We start from the raw sequence: 13,195 nt of genomic DNA, 5'->3' as shown, positions 1-13,195 counted from the left end.
TGAACTACTAGGCTGGCAGAAGCTGGGACTGAAAAACGGGAGCTCACCCTGTCGCGGAGATTCAAACTGCTGACCTTTCAATCAGCGAACCCAAGCGGCGCAGTGGTTTAACCCACAGCGCCACCCGCGTCCCCTCATACAAAGTTACAAATACATATAAAATTGATATCAATTCATTTTCCTTCTGTCACACCCTTCCTCTCTGGGTTCTCACCCATGGTCTGAACAAACTCTCAGTCTCAAAATGAGAAGAGTTCCTGGGGGGGAAACAGCGGTCCAAAGGGCATCAAAGTATGGGAAGAGAGCTCCCAGTTCTTTGTTCGCCCTCTGTCCCCTCCTCTTCCATGTCATGTGCTAAACAAAAAAACTTAACAAAAAACTCAAGCAAAGCAAAGCCATGATCAGCCAGGATGAGATTCTGAATTTGGTGAATCTTTCCCTGTTGAGCTCAGGCACAGTTGGGGCTCTGCCAGCATAAGTCTTTCAGCTCAGAGATATGTCAGTTAAATCCCTCACCCCCAGCTCACCTGGGGCTCAGTAGGTGGAACTTAACCCAGTGCAAGTTCCCAAAACAGGAAGAGGAAACAGGGCAAGGAGAGACTGACACCTATTCCAAACCCCTTTCAGATCAGCCACGTGGCACAAAAACCCAGTAGAACATGGCCTGCAAAAAGGGTAAGGTAAAGGTAAAGGTACCCCTGCCCGTACGGGCCAGTCTTGACAGACTCTAGGGTTGTGCGCCCATCTCACTCAAGAGGCCAGGGGTCAGCGCTGTCCGGAGACACTTCCGGGTCACGTGGCCAGCATGACAAGCTGCATCTGGCGAGCCAGAGCCGCACACGGAAACGCCGTTTACCTTCCCGCTAGTAAGCGGTCCCTATTTATCTACTTGCACCCGGGGGTGCTTTCGAACTGCTAGGTTGGCAGGCGCTGGGACCGAACAACAGGAGCGCACCCCGCCGCAGGGATTCGAACCGCCGACCTTTCGATCGGCAAGCCCTAGGCACTGAGGCTTTTACCCACAGCGCCACCCACGTCCCTCAAAAAGGGTAGTGTAAATCAAATTCCTCCTGAACAGGGTTTGGAATAGGAGTAGCCTACGCTGGCTTAACTTATGCTGGTGTTATGTTTTGCCAGGTTTCTAGTCACTAACAATTTTGCCAAATGTCTTCTGATACTATTTTCTCTTCTCTGTTGTGTGGTTTTTTTTCAGCTGACATCTGTGATTTTCAGCAATCTGTGGCTCAACTGTCCTCAGTATTCTCCAAATCTGGAAGTCGTTATGGCCAAGTACTTATCAGGCCTTTTAAGGTTTTCAAACATCTTTTGTTTTTGTTTTTAATTTACAAACTAATGTATTTCAACACATCTGAACCATAAGCTGAGGAAGCAGAAGTCATGATCTTATGTTTGTACGGCGCCATTCCAATGCCAAATTGAGGCCTCCCAAGTTTGGTATTAAAGTGATTGATAGATTTACCTCTAAACAGCGCTTTGGTGATGGAATCAGTTTGTCTTTCAGCTTTTGTGCATCTATGAGGAATAAGCCTATGTTCCTCTTCTGTTTAATGGCCACAGCTTCTTTGTGTTGCCTGTGATACTTCTCCAGTTGTTCGGCAAAGAATTTAACATCTGTTTATTATATACAAGATGTGTTATATCGTCATTACATTTTCAGGTGCTTTAGAGAAACATTTCCCCAGTTGTCTTCTACATTCAGTCGGGGTGGGTGCAATATCCTGACCGCCATCACACCATTGACAAAAGAGGAATGGTAGGAACTTATTATTTTATTAAATGTGTATATGGTCCTTTATCTGTAAATCTCAGGGAAGTTCACAACATAAAAACTTGTCATGAATGTATATTTCTTCTAATTGGTGAGTGGAGGGCATCCAGAGTGAGTTATCTCCTCCCACTTGATCTACAGGCAGGGCTTGTGCAAATTAAGAAAGCTTCCTCCCTTTTGTGTGCAGGGAGCCCCTCGTAGCCCTGGTACATTATGAAGTTGAAACATAGAAAAAGTTTGAACAACTCCCAGCTCCATGTGCTTAGCATGGGTATGAGAAGTAGAAAAGAGCAAGAGGAAAGCTCCCCGAGTGCTATAGGAGCAAAGGAGGAAAAAGGTAATGTGGGGCCCATGCCTCACTTGCAACAGGGTTCACGACTTAAAAGGTACCCCTGCCCATACGGGCCAGTCTTGACAGACTCTAGGGTTGTGTGCCCATCTCACTTAAGAGGCCGGGGGCCAGCACTGTCCGCAGACACTTCCGGGTCACGTGGCCAGCGTGACAAAGCTGCATCTGGCGAGCAAGAGCCGCAAACGGAAACACCGTTTACCTTCCCGCCAGTAAGCGGTCCCTATTTATCTACTTGCACTTTGAGGTGCTTTCGAACTGCTAGGTTGGCAGGCGCTGGGACCGAGCAACGGGAGCGCACCCGGCCGCGGGGATTCGAACCACCGACCTTTCGATCGGCAAGCCCTAGGCGCTGAGGCTTTTACCCACAGCGCCACCCGCGTCCCTTGTTCACGACTTAGCTCAAGGCAAATACTCTTAGCCAACCTCTCCTCCACCAACCCAGCATTTAAAAAAAAATATGGAGACTCCCTTTCCATATTCATTAGGTGCCAGAACAACAGGGGACAGAAAAGCTCTGGGAGCAGGGGGCAACTCCTGCCAGAATGATGCCTAAAAGGTGAAATGGAGAGCAACTCTTAATAAAAGCACCTTATCTCTGAACAAGCAGGAGTACAGTTAGAAAGGATTTCCTCTGCCTGAGAGGGACTGGGTTCATGGGCTAAGGCTGGGAGAATAACAGCTTGCCTAAGGCTGCCTAGTGAGTTCATAATTAAGCTGCAATTTGAAACGGGAATTTTGTAGCTCACAAATAGTTAGTACATCACAACAGGTTCACCATACGACATGTATAAGAAATATGAAGGTAAAGGGAACTCTGACCGTTAGGTCCAGTCGCGGACGACTCATCTCGTTTTACTGGCCGAGGGAGCAGGCATACAGCTTCCGGGTCATGTGGCCAGCATGACTAAGCCGCTTCTGGCGAACCAGTGCAGTGCACGGAAACACCGTTTACCTTCCCGCTGGAGTGGTACCTATTTATCTACTTGCACTTCGTGTTTTTGAACTGCTAGGTTGGCAGGAGCTGGGACCGAGCAACGGGAGCTCACCCTGTTGCGGGGATTCGAATCGCCGACCTTCTGATCGGCAAACCCTAGCTCTGTGATTTAACCCACAGTGCCACCCGCGTCCCATATAAGAAATATAGGATCACTCTAACAGAACAAATTTCTTCTGAAGATCACGTCTAAAGAATCTCTGTTGTCAGGAACGTTATGAAAACTATATGGATGTTTGCTGGCATAATCCAGCCTGCTAAGCAGATCACTGAATGCACTACTGAGCGGCTTCAAAAATACCTAGCAAGCTATGAAACAAATTTTACCAGGTTCTTCTTTCTTCAGAGCTTCCAAATCAAGGCTTTCATTTTCTTTGAAAAATAAACGAAACTTTTCAAAAGTAGATGCATACAAGTTGACTGCTTCAAATCCTGAATAGATTGTTTCCTAAACATTAACAGAAAAGTATTTAATCATAATAATATTGAGGGCAAGAGATTCAATAAGGGACAAGTGACAAGCTGGGGTGCTTATTTACTCATAAGCTGACATGGGGAGTGGCACCAGCTTGCCATTTCAAACAGAGAACAGGAATGTAAATAGGCTTCCACAAAAGGTGGTCTATACCTTTATTTGTGAGATAATGTTCTGGAGATGTCTATCATCTTTGAACATTATTGCCAAGCTTGGTCCTTCACCACATGTTTTTTCTTCAATTTTGTTGTTAATAACAGGGCGAGTAAAAGCATCAAAATATCTATCAGGAACAAGGTTTGCAACAGATAACACAGTTGCCTGAAACTGATTCACAATGTCTGACATTCCATCCTGTTGGGCAAAATAGAACAAATGTATAAAAAACGCTGGTTGTTACTGGAAGAATCTGAAAATGAAAAACAATACTTAGTATTTGTATTGTGTTTTTAAAGTGTTCAATGCTCTTTACACACTACTGTTGCAATATTTACAACGATACCACAAGGTAGGCATTATTATCCTCACACTGCAGGTGGGAGAGGGGCCTCAGGCTGAGAGAAGGTGTGTTGCCTTCAGGACATAGATAATATTCAAACCATAGGGTTTCTTGTGTTTAGCTCATTCTCCCACCCACTATGTTGCAATGCCTATGGGAATCACGCAAGCAGGTCATGAGCCCATTCATTTTCTAGTATTCAGAGGCAGACAGTGTCCAATACTGGAAGTGCCACATCCCTCTCCTCAGCTGGGGAGGAGTTCATATCCACAGTTACGCTGGGTCTCAATCTCAGTGTAATATCAGAAAACCCTTTCCCCCTCTCTCTGGAGGAGAGGGTCTTGGCAGTGGTGGATCTTGGGGTCTCAAATTTCAGTGGTGCTCTGGGCGACACCCAAATTAAGTGCTCCGCCTCTCATGCTCCATTCTAAATCATAACGGCAGCATCCCAGAGACTCTGTGCCCAGTGCGACTGAACTGGTTGTGCTCCCCTAAATCTTCCTCCGGTCATGACAAAAACAAACCAAGACTTGCTGATCCCTGATCATCATTATTTTGCATCGTAGGTCTACGAAGAGGTCCCCATGGGTCCTTCGGTATGAAGGCTGGCACTCCTGCCTCTGAATACTAGTCAGATAACTTTGCTACATGGTCACTCCTCTCTGCAGCCTCTGTCACTATATAGCAAGCCCCTTCACATGCTTCCTTCTGCAATGCTGTTACCTCCATCCCTGTTTAAAGGGTAAGGGGACCCCTGACCATTAGGTCCAGTCGTGACCGACTCTGGGGTTGCGGCGCTCATCTCGCTTTATTGGACGAGGGAGCCGGCGTACAGCTTCCGGGTCCTGTGCCCAGAATGACTAAGCCACTTCTGGCGAACCAGAGCAGCACACGGAAACGCTGTTTACCTTCCCGCTGGAGCGGTACCTATTTATCTACTTGCACTTTGACGTGCTTTCAAACTGCTAGGTTGGCAGGAGCAGGGACCGAGCAACGGGAGCTCACCCCATCGCGGGGATTCGAACCGCTGATCTTCTGATCGGCAAGTCCTAGGCTCTGTGGTTTAACCCACAGCGCCACCAGCGCCCCCCCCCCATTCCTGTTTACCTGCATCCAGACGTGGATCATCCAGTTAATTGATAATGAGTGAGCCTTGCTCATTTTGTTTTGCCCTGGATTCCCAGCAACACCGGCCAGATTTCAGGCCAACTAAGAACCGTGACCATCAAAAGCTCACCCGAGAGATCCCTATGCATCCCAGACCCAATGTCCAATCAAATGCTATATCCTGCGTGCAAAAGTAGGATTATGATGACAAATCAAGTTTCATACAGCAATCTAAAGTAAAGTAAAATTATTCTTAAACCTGGTAATCCTCCACAGTTGGTTCAAATAACAGAGCATTTATCTCTAAAATTAGCTCTAGAAGAAACATGGGAGTAAGTGACTCTTCGTCCTCCGCTCCTATAATCACTGAAGTTCCCTAAAACAAAACAAACCAAAATCAGAAAATGAATATAAGTTATTAGGTTAGAAACAAGATTTCATTTTCTCTGTCCTAACACACTGACAACAAGAAAAAGTAGGTGAAAAGCCCACAACAGTGTTATTGTCATGTCCCTATTCTCAAATGTCCACAAATTTGCTAATTATATGTATATTCTCAAATAGGTAAAGTTGATGGGAGGGGACGGGACGGGAGGACATCTTAATCTGGAGATAGCTGAATGACAACAGGGATTATCAAACTTTATTTACACACCCCTTAATGACTTGGGGAAATTGACAAAAGATCACTGCATCTCAGTATGAATTAGAATAAAACATTTATTAATTAATATGTGTCAAGATTGCAGTCAGTGAGGAAAAGAGCTTGTGACAGTCTGTTCTAAGAAGAGGGGAAGAGAACAATGCTCTGCGTTTCACCATTGCCAAAGGGTTCCAGCAGTGGCTAGGCCCATTTTGTTTGGTGGCTGGTCTACGTGGGTTGCAGATCCTTGCTTCTTTTATCAAAACTCTCAGGGATTATGTTTGAGCCCGTGTTGAGAAGCTTTAAACTGTATTGTTTAGCACTGGCGTGATTTTGCAGAGTAGGGGATAGGGAAGGTTAGTTATGCAAGCTTCCTTCTGCTAACACAATACTGGATAGAACCCAGGACAGTGGTACCTCGGGTTAAGAACTTAATTCGTTCCAGAGGTCCGTTCTTAACCTGAAACTGTTCTTAACCTGAGGTAAAACTTTAGCTAATGGGGCCTCCCGCTGCTGTGCGATTTCTGTTCTCATCCTGAAGCAAAGTTCTTAACCCGAGGTAATATTTCTGGGTTAGCGGAGTCTGTAACCTGAAGCGTATGTAACCCGAGGTACCACTGTAGTGACGATGGACAATGTGATGGAGCAAACTGTTTCAAACAACTCGGACCTTACCTTCTTTTCCACAACAGCAACTTCAGGTGGCGTTTCTTCCGTATTCCACTTCCGAATGAGGTCTGCAGGAGGTGTCTTTTTCAACTTTTCAGTGAGGTAATTCAAAAGAGCAGTGACAGATTTTACTGCCAAGACATGCAAAGTGTTCACTATAAGGTAGTCAGCAAGACGAATAAAGCTGGAAGGAAAGAACAATGTATCAGAGCCCTTCATTTTTACTGAAACTGAGACTTTGCCAGGAGTAAATGCAAAGTGAATATATTTGTGAATGTACAGACATTTAGGATTAGAGCCATCTCACTTGCAAGAAGCACTTCCACTAAAATACATTCTTATACTGACCGCCAGGGCTGATTGGTTAACTGAGGTTTGGCAGGAACCTCCAATGACTAACACATGGAGGCAGGCCAGCCCAGCCAACTGGTGGGTCCCATGGGGCCGCGGTGCTGTGTGCAGTCCCGCAAAGGGCACCCACGAAGAAGGTGTGAGCGCTCACTATTACACGTGGACCTGCAAAGAGCCAAATACCAACCATGTCAGCCTTTCACAAGTAGCCCTTTTGTTGGCCTGTTCAGTATACGTCATTTTTTCAGCTTGGTCACCATAAGGATCTTTGTCAGAACGACGAATAATGGCACTTCCAGCATTCAGTCTTCCTGTTACCATTGTTACCTGTTCTGGAGGAAATAAAAGCACATGTTACTGAAACCATTTCAAGTACTAAGCTAAACCAATACAGTGGTACCTCGGGTTAAGTACTTAATTCGTTCCGGAGTTCCGTACTTAACCTAAAACTGTTCTTAACCTGAAGCACCACTTTAGCTAATGGGGCCTCCTGCTGCGCCGCCAGAGCACGATTTCTGTTCACATCCTGAAGCAAAGTTCTTAACCTGAAGCACTATTTCTGGGTTAGCGGAGTCTGTAACCTGAAGCGTATGTAACCCGAGGTACCACTGTATTTCTACAGTGATAAGAATCATTTCGCTCACACTCAGTTGATCATAGGGGCGGGGGAAGGAATTATTTGCTACATATAACAACATCTGGTACAATGCCATTAAGAAAGTTTGCTAAAATCCTATGTAGCAATTGGAGGCAAACCTAACATATTCAGTCTTAGACATTAAATTTTGTAATATTCTGTGATACCCTTCGCTGCAATTCATCAATGACTCCATTTTCCATAGTTTACCCTTACATGAACAAGCCTGCTCAGATCTCAGGCATAAATGCTCCTTCTATTGCTCCAGCATGGCTGCAAGGAGTAGAAATATCTGCTTTTATGGTTAAAAACTCCAGTTTGGCTAAGGCCAAACTGGGGAACTCTAGTTACTTAATGCTATTGTTTGTTAACAAGCTGGGATATATCACCATCTGAACCTGGAATGTTTTAACTAACCACAGTTCCCTAGATTCAGATGTCAAGGGGAACCATGATTATTTCAAAATCAAGTGTTTGATCTTGTCTTCACACGTCTGAAGGAAGAAGAGACAGAGACAACATAAGAGCTCAAAGATCAAAGAATAAGAAATCAAGATAACAAACTATAAAAGAATGGAAATGGTTTATTGAATATTTACAGATAAATTGTAAACAGATAAAAACATTAGCAGGATTATTGTAATAACCTGCAGTTTTATAAGAGCATATATTTACAGTAGATAATTAAATGAGTAAATTAAATGAATTTGGATGTGCATGAAAAATAAATTTAAGGAACCGCAGAAAAAGGGGGAAGTCAAATTTTGAACTGTTAAATGGATTGTAAAATTAATGAAATGTATAAATTTGAAAAGTATAAATAAATTTTTTTCAAAAAAAAAAAAGCTTGTGCAGTTTCTTTCATTTATGTCTGAATTGGGACTACCGGTAATTCCTTGCAACTAGAATAAGGGCCCTGAAATTGTTTCTTAAATGTCACTTTTGTACCTGTACTCTCTGTTGCATAAAAGTAATCATCAGGAGTGAAACCAGCTTCAAGCAGTGTAGTTCGACATGCACCTCTAACCACTTCTTTAGCTAATTCCCTGAACTCCGACAGATGAGCTGCCACCTGAAAGGTACAGTGCAGGTAGAGAATAATTGATATTAAAGCTAAGAAATAAGATTTATATGAAATCTTGATAAACTGAACCAATGAAACCCACTTACATCTTTTAGCTGGCTGAACTGAGTACCTTTAAATTCCATCAGGGTATATAAATAGCCCTTTTCAATTTGACAAAGTGCCATATCGCTGAGCCGGTAACACATTTCTTGGATGTTAAGTATTGCTGGTCTCAGACACTGCAAAATAGTCAGAAAGTGTTAGTGAGACAAAAGCTAAAGCCCTAATACTCTATTAGCATCGCCATTTTTTTGAAACAATGGGTTTCCAGAAGACCATGTACAGAATAGGTACCCACAGTACCCACTAAGGACGGGTGATCTTTGTTAATTCTCCATTCCGTCTGCAGCACCCTTAAAAACTACTACAGAACAGAGTCAGAAACAGCAGAGGGGGCTACTAGGGACAAGGATCAGTGAAATTCAACTCTCACTTTCTGTTAATATCTGCTGTATCAAAGGCCCTTCCATTCGCAGAATAACTCCTTCTGTAAATGGAAGAATAACTTTTTAGATTACGAACTTCAGCAACTTTCTATACTGATTTATGTCTGGCATAATGGAACCAAAGGTATGCTAATTTCAATATATCCTAGAAACAGGAAAATTGCAATATATTATAATTTTAGCATGCATATGTGTCAGGGGTTCAGGAGCAGAGGGACAGGAAAGGGAGGGATTGGAGACCGAGGGAGAGGAATCCGAGGGAGAGGTCAGCGATGATAGCCATCCAAGGTCTCTAAGTCTCTCCAGCGAATCAGAGGATTCACAGAAAGGAGCTCCCGTGGTCAGAGCTAGGGGGTTGCCAGAGGGAACACCCCAGGAAGGAGGGGCCAGAGGGGACTCAGAGAGCAGCAGCTGGAAATCGGGACCAGCTTCCCCACCGGAGAGCAGTAAGGGGGAGGAGTCCCAAGCATCGGCAGCAGGCAGCTTTCCGTCAGCGGAAGGACATGAGTCAGGGTTAGCCACGCCTGCATCAGAGAGCGAGGAAACGGTCAAAAGGAAGGTCAGGGGCAGCGCGCGCGCGCCAAGTTCAAATGTACAAGAGGGGGGCGCAATGAGCAGCCTGGAGAGGGAGCCGGGTCCTAAAGCCCGGCGAAGAGAGGGGGAGGAGTCCGAAGGGTCCGCTTCCGAGGCGTCCAGGAAGGAAGGCACCCAGGGGGGTAGTAGGACCCAGAGGAGGAAGGAGAAACGTAGAAGGTGGAGTAAGGCTAGAGTCTTAAACTGGTGTACAGGGGGCGGAGACTCAGACGAGGCTTCGCTGGTCTAGGGTCTAGACGTAGAGACGCACGCTAGGGTTTGAAAATGGGAACTAAACTTCAATAAAGACTTTGTACAGTTCTGCTGGCTAGCGTTGGTCTTCTGTGAGCTGAGACCTGGGGGCCGTCTCTGACAATATGTTTTCATAATATAGTTTAGCATTAAAACCTCTGTAAAAATAAAAAATAAACCTTATAATTGATTTTATATACAACTTTTGAGAGAAATAATCTGCTTCCCTTGGAGGGCAGCTGAGGGGAATGCTATAGGCCCATGAGTGGAGATGGAGGTCCACTGCTGAAGGCTTCCCCAGTCACTGTTCCACTGATGGTGGCGGCCAGGAATAAGGTATGTTTGGTATGTGTCAGGGAAGCCACGGAATTCAAACGCCTCATCCTTCCAACATACCTCCAAAATAGGCCCAGAGCCACAACAGCCCCAGAGCTGACATTAAATTCTCTCCAATTGATGTAAACAGCTTAGATCCTAACTAGGTGTCCCTTTCCATTCAGGAATGGGATGGAGATCCAGCAGGGGATCATATCAGCTGAAAGCAGGAGGCAATTTTTGCCCATTCCTCCTTTAGCCCTCTGCACTGCCTCTTATGCCAGTTCAGGAAGTCACGTAATTCTCATGAGCAGATGGGGGGTGGGCAATGGGGATTGCAAGGTGTAGCTGCTTTTACCTGCTTCCATGGGTAGGATTCTCATGAGATACTCCTGCCAGGAAGGAGGAAAGGTGCATGAAAGAAACAAATTAAGCCAACCACACATACCCACCATCTACCCTGAGTACAGCGAGCTACCAGGGCATTGAAGGGAATGTGGTGGTTGCTCTGCCACAGATTGTCTGCCTGAGTGTTCAAGGTCCTTCATATGCATTACTTCAGGGGCTCTATACACACACACACACACACACACACACACACAATTGAAATACCTACAGCATTAACAATGAATAAGTTCTTCTGTAGAGCTTTGCGGTAAATATGAATCGTCTTGGAGCGGACCTGTTTCCTCCATACGTTAAAGGCCTTCCATTTGCGAAATATAGTGAATATAGTAATTTTGGAAAGTGCTTTGTGATATAGATATTCTTGCTCCCAGCGTTCAAGCTCCAGATATTCAACCTCTCCGTTATACGTGTGAATAACTGCATTCGGGCTAATCGTGTAGTAGTCATTTTTGTTAACGCAGTCGTAAGTTACGATTCTAAAAGAGAAAGGAAAACATTTAACAGAACTCGAGATCGGTGTTTTCCTATCGCTCCACTGCACCTATCCTGTTGCCAATTCTGTATTAATGGGAGGGGGAAAGAACAACTCCTCCAGCTATATCCAACCCATTTCATAAGCACAGCGAATGGGAGCCTGGAAGATGACTTTCTCTAAATTGTGGAATTACTCCCCACAAAGGTTCACCTAGCATCCTCACTGTATCACTATTGCTGTATGCAGTGCTTTTTTCTGGGGGGACGCAGGGGTATGCATACCCCTAAACATTTTGTGAATCTAAGTTTGGCCTCATTGAGGGGCAGTATTTCAATATGAGTAGGAAAATGAGAGTATCCCTAAACATTTTTTTAGGGGGAAAAAGCACTGGCTGTATGCCAAATTCATAGCTCTTTACCCCAACCTTGGCATCGGCAAGGCATACATTTTAGGATCCACTCTATTCGTCTGATTGTGTATTATTTTAACTGATTTTAATATTTTATTTTAATACTGTTGTAACCTGCCCTCAGACCTTACCATGAAGAGAGAATAAGCAATTAAAAATAACAACATCAACCCTTAAGCCATACAAATTAATTGGTCTATTGACCAACTGTTTGAAAGCAACTCTCCCCTTTCTAAAGAAACAAGAGAGCAAAGAAGCCAAGCTTTAAAATGTGAGTGCAAGGCCTTATTATTAGTATTATTCCATCAAAATATCCATGATTTTAGTTCAGTAATACACCTATCGGATAAGAAAAATAAATCAAACAGTACACCATATGCTAGGTTTCATGCCCCCTCCCCACTGAGTAAAGACCACAAGAGAATTAGCCAGCACCAGAAAGGAGGCAGGTATTGTAATAAAGTAAATTTTTAATTCGCATCAAAGTTAACATTACTGTATTTAAAACTGAGCACAATAAAATATAAATTGAGCAACTCACTTCAGGTTATAACAATCATATTCATTTGATGACCTAGGCACTGCAGGAGTCATGTATAGGAATCCAAGATGTTTGTTCTGACATATTATCCTTACAATTTCGAGAGGTTCTGTAATATTAGCTTTAATAACATCTTCTGGTTCCTTAAATTTACTAACAGGAGAGGCACTTGGTAGGCAAGCACTTAGTTTTACCACACCACGTGGCTGTTTAGGAGGAGTGGGAACTCGTGCCGCCTTGTCACTCAGTATCTGTAAAAGGAAAGTATAGATCACTGTTCACTTGAAAACTTCAAATTCTTCTTGTTCAGTTGATTCCCTAATATATTTTTTTGCGACTTTTGAAAAACTCAGTATCTTCTTTCAGATACATATGCAAAATTATAAAACTGCCTCTATAACAATTATGTTAATAAGGGCTGGTTAACATGGCAATTGGTTTGTTTTGTTGTTGTTGTTTTTACACAATGATGTGATTCATATGTGCACTAGTAGCAGCTAGCTTTGGGCTAGCATACTGCCCTTTCCCCTCCTCCAGCACAATCGCAGGGAGACTTTCACTTCCTGTTTTAATCTAACCATTGTTTCACGTTATGTCCACACGTTGGAGGAACTCTGATTAGTTTAAACTTTGGTTCCTTTATGTGTGTTTGATGATCTTGGCTTGTTTCAACAAACCATACTTTAAACTAACCAGAGTTTCCCCCAGTTCATATGCCAGGTAACCAGAAACTGGTTTATTTAAAACAATAAGCAGATGCTTCCAACCTTCTTTTCGTAACTATGCTAGAGAAGGAAAGGGTAAGAGGAATTGTTCACTGCTGTTTGTCCTTTAAAAAAAGCCTGCCATTCTGGGAAGATGAAGAACCATTTACAGCATGTTTTAATGCACCTTTGCTATAAGGAACAAGAGAAAACAGCCACAATCTCTTCTGTGCTGTTCCTCCCATCCAAAGTAGATATTGCAAATGGAAGCTGTGGAGACTGCCCTGGGCTGCCTTTTTTTACACACTATTATCTCCAAATAACAGGAACAAGGAAGCCCAGCCAAATACATACAGGTGGCTACCATCTTACACGCGTCCAATTGAGGCAGGATCACTGACACGCAGGTCATTTTGGACCTAGAAGGCAG

At 44.0% G+C, this 13,195-nt stretch overlaps 1 protein-coding gene across 1 annotated transcript in view; it reads right to left on the bottom strand.

Moving 5' to 3' along the window:
- DNAH6 (dynein axonemal heavy chain 6) overlaps window positions 1–13,195 on the bottom strand; it is a 123,620-nt gene that overhangs the window by 102,940 nt on the left and 7,485 nt on the right. The window contains exons 4-13 of the mRNA XM_028711618.2: window positions 12,062–12,312; window positions 10,845–11,112; window positions 8,687–8,821; window positions 8,465–8,588; window positions 7,067–7,211; window positions 6,535–6,712; window positions 5,476–5,592; window positions 3,764–3,964; window positions 3,463–3,583; window positions 1,481–1,632 (exon numbers count right to left, since the gene is read on the bottom strand). Coding sequence (XP_028567451.2) covers window positions 1,481–1,632; window positions 3,463–3,583; window positions 3,764–3,964; window positions 5,476–5,592; window positions 6,535–6,712; window positions 7,067–7,211; window positions 8,465–8,588; window positions 8,687–8,821; window positions 10,845–11,112; window positions 12,062–12,312 — 1,692 coding nt within the window. The remainder of the gene's footprint in view (window positions 1–1,480; window positions 1,633–3,462; window positions 3,584–3,763; window positions 3,965–5,475; window positions 5,593–6,534; window positions 6,713–7,066; window positions 7,212–8,464; window positions 8,589–8,686; window positions 8,822–10,844; window positions 11,113–12,061; window positions 12,313–13,195) is intronic.

Source organism: Podarcis muralis, chromosome 17, assembly GCF_964188315.1.
Source record: "Podarcis muralis chromosome 17, rPodMur119.hap1.1, whole genome shotgun sequence".
Taxonomy (NCBI): domain Eukaryota; kingdom Metazoa; phylum Chordata; class Lepidosauria; order Squamata; family Lacertidae; genus Podarcis; species Podarcis muralis.
This window is presented reverse-complemented; position numbering and strand designations above follow the sequence as displayed.